Raw genomic sequence first — 2,500 nt, 5'->3', positions numbered from 1 at the left:
CAGTCCTGTGTGTGTTACAGTCCTGTGTGTGTGTGTGTGTGTGTGTGTTACAGTCCTGTGTATGTGTGTGTGTGTGTTACAGTCCTGCGTGTGTTACAGTCCTGCGTGTGTTACAGTCCTCTGTGTGTGTGTGTGTGTGTGTGTGTGTGTGTGTGTGTGAGTGTGTGTTACAGTCCTCTCTGTGTGTGTGTGTGTGTGTGTGTTACAGTCCTCTCTGTGTGTGAGTGTGTGTTACAGTCCTCTCTGTGTGTGTGTGTGTGTGTGTGTGTGTGTGTGTGAGTGTGTGTTACAGTCCTCTCTGTGTGTGTGTGTGTGTGTGTGTGTGAGTGTGTGTTACAGTCCTCTCTGTGTGTGAGTGTGTGTTACAGTCCTCTCTGTGTGTGTGTGTGTGTTACAGTCCTCTCTGTGTGTGTGTGTGTGTGTGTGTGTTACAGTCCTCTGTGTGTGTGTGTGTGTGTTACAGTCCTGTATGTGTGTGTGTGTGTGTGTTACAGTCCTCTGTGTGTGTGTGTGTGTGTGTGTGTGTGTGTGTGTGTGTGTAGTAGATGCTGATGATGCCATGCAAAGGAAAAATATGAAAGTCGAGTTAAAATAAATGAAAATGGATTAAACTGCATTAAGTTGCATGTAGGACCAGTTTATAATCACAGCGACAGTCTGTAAATGTTCATTATTCTTTAATATATTTACATGTTTTATCTATATATTGTTTATATTTATATATATATATATATATAGTTTATTTTATAAAAAAAAGTATTATTGTTATTAGATAATTGTATGAATATATGAGTACTCAATGTATTAACATTAAAGTGAGGGTTAAAGCTTTAGAGGACTCGCTGTTGTCGAGTACAACACTCGTTAAAGTGACAGGACGTCAGTAAAGCAGGCGGTGTCCGACACACACGTGACTGAGCAGAACGCGTGCAGCGACAGATCGGACGCCGCCATTGGCTGAGAGCAAGTCAGCGGTGGCGATGTCGTGTGTGTGTGCGGCAGAGCGGGAAAGGCTCCGTGTGTTAGTTGGAGAACATGAAAACATGTGATAAACACAGGGCTGGAGAGACAGAAGCAGCGGGACACACAGGTGATGCGTGCGCTCTAGCGCCGCCCGGTGGTGTGCAGGAGAACTGCAGGAACACAGGCATGAGGAGAAGCTCAGCAAACACAACACAGACTAGAACAAGAGCTCAAACCTGATAACAACGGCTTCCTAGACTCGTCCAGGACCTGATGGAGACCAAGTCACATGTAACACAGCAGTCTTATATCACGTCTCTCACACACACACACACACACACAGTAGGGGTGTAACTATATATCCCAAAACTGCAACTATATAGTGGATAACTGTGAGAAAATATTCAGTTTTCAGAGTTTAGTGTCAGTATAATGTTGAATATAATGTATAATAATGGGAATATTTGTGTGATAATGCCAAATGTCTTATTACCAGTAAAAGTGTTCTACATTATTTTAAATATATCTATTCAGAGACAGTGACAGCATATTCGTCTGAAATAATGCAGTATTTTCATCTTCAGGATCATGAATATTTGAATATGAATCTTTTTTCCCCTTATCGAAACATTCTTAAAGGATTAGTTCACTTTAAAACACTTTTGCTGATAGTTTCCTCACCCCGATGTCATCAAGATGTCCATGTCTTTCTTTCTTCAGTGGAAAAGAAATGAAGGTTTTTGATGAACACATTTCTCCATATAATGGACGTCAATGGGCCCCAAACGGGTCAAGGTCCAGATGACAGTGTCAGCGCCGCTTCAACGGGCTTTAAACGACACCAGACGATGAATACGGGTCTTATCTAGCGAAACCATCGTCATTTCACAAATAAATAAACAAGTTTAAGTTTTATAAGCACAAGCGCTCGCCTTGCTCTGTTCTGTGATGCGCGTTCGTGACGTCACGTGATACGCAGTTACGCTGTAAAGGTCACGCTTCTGTGAGAAGTAAAACATTTCTGTCCTGACGAAAATGTTCTTTTAGGCTTTTTAATATTCCAACACCAGGATACACACACGAGATGGGCATTTTAACCGATAAACTGACACAAAGACATTTGAATATGTGTGTATGGTCCTCCTTCCGCACATCTGTAAACACTGACTCGTCAAGCGTGACCTTTACAGCGTAACTGCGTATCACGTGACGTCACGAACGCGCATCACAGAACAGAGCAAGGCGAGCGCTTGTGCTTATAAAACTTAAACTTGTTTATTTATGTTTGAAATGACGATGGTTTCGCTAGATAAGACCCGTATTCATCGTCTGGTGTCGTTTAAAGCCCGTTGAAGCGGCGCTGACACTGTCATCTGGACCTTGACCCGTTTGGGGCCCATTGACGTCCATTATATGGAGAAATGTGTTCATCAAAAACCTTCATTTCTTTTCCACTGAAGAAAGAAAGACATGGACATCTTGATGACATCGGGGAGAGTAAACTATCAGCAAAAGTGTTTTAAAGTGTACTAATCCT

At 42.3% G+C, this 2,500-nt stretch overlaps 1 protein-coding gene across 2 annotated transcripts in view; it reads right to left on the bottom strand.

Moving 5' to 3' along the window:
- The window catches only part of sppl2a (signal peptide peptidase like 2A), a 31,622-nt gene that overhangs the window by 1,258 nt on the left and 27,864 nt on the right, over positions 1 to 2,500 (bottom strand). The window contains exon 16 of one of the 2 annotated variants that reach the window (XM_079620986.1): positions 1,200 to 1,233. The exons of the other annotated variant lie outside the window; for it this stretch is intronic. Within the exon in view, the coding sequence (XP_079477112.1) occupies positions 1,200 to 1,233 (34 nt within the window). The remainder of the gene's footprint in view (positions 1 to 1,199; positions 1,234 to 2,500) is intronic. 2 annotated transcript variants of the gene reach the window in all.

Source organism: Phoxinus phoxinus (assembly GCF_949152265.1).
Source record: "Phoxinus phoxinus genome assembly, chromosome: 8".
Lineage (NCBI taxonomy): Eukaryota > Metazoa > Chordata > Actinopteri > Cypriniformes > Leuciscidae > Phoxinus > Phoxinus phoxinus.
This window is presented reverse-complemented; position numbering and strand designations above follow the sequence as displayed.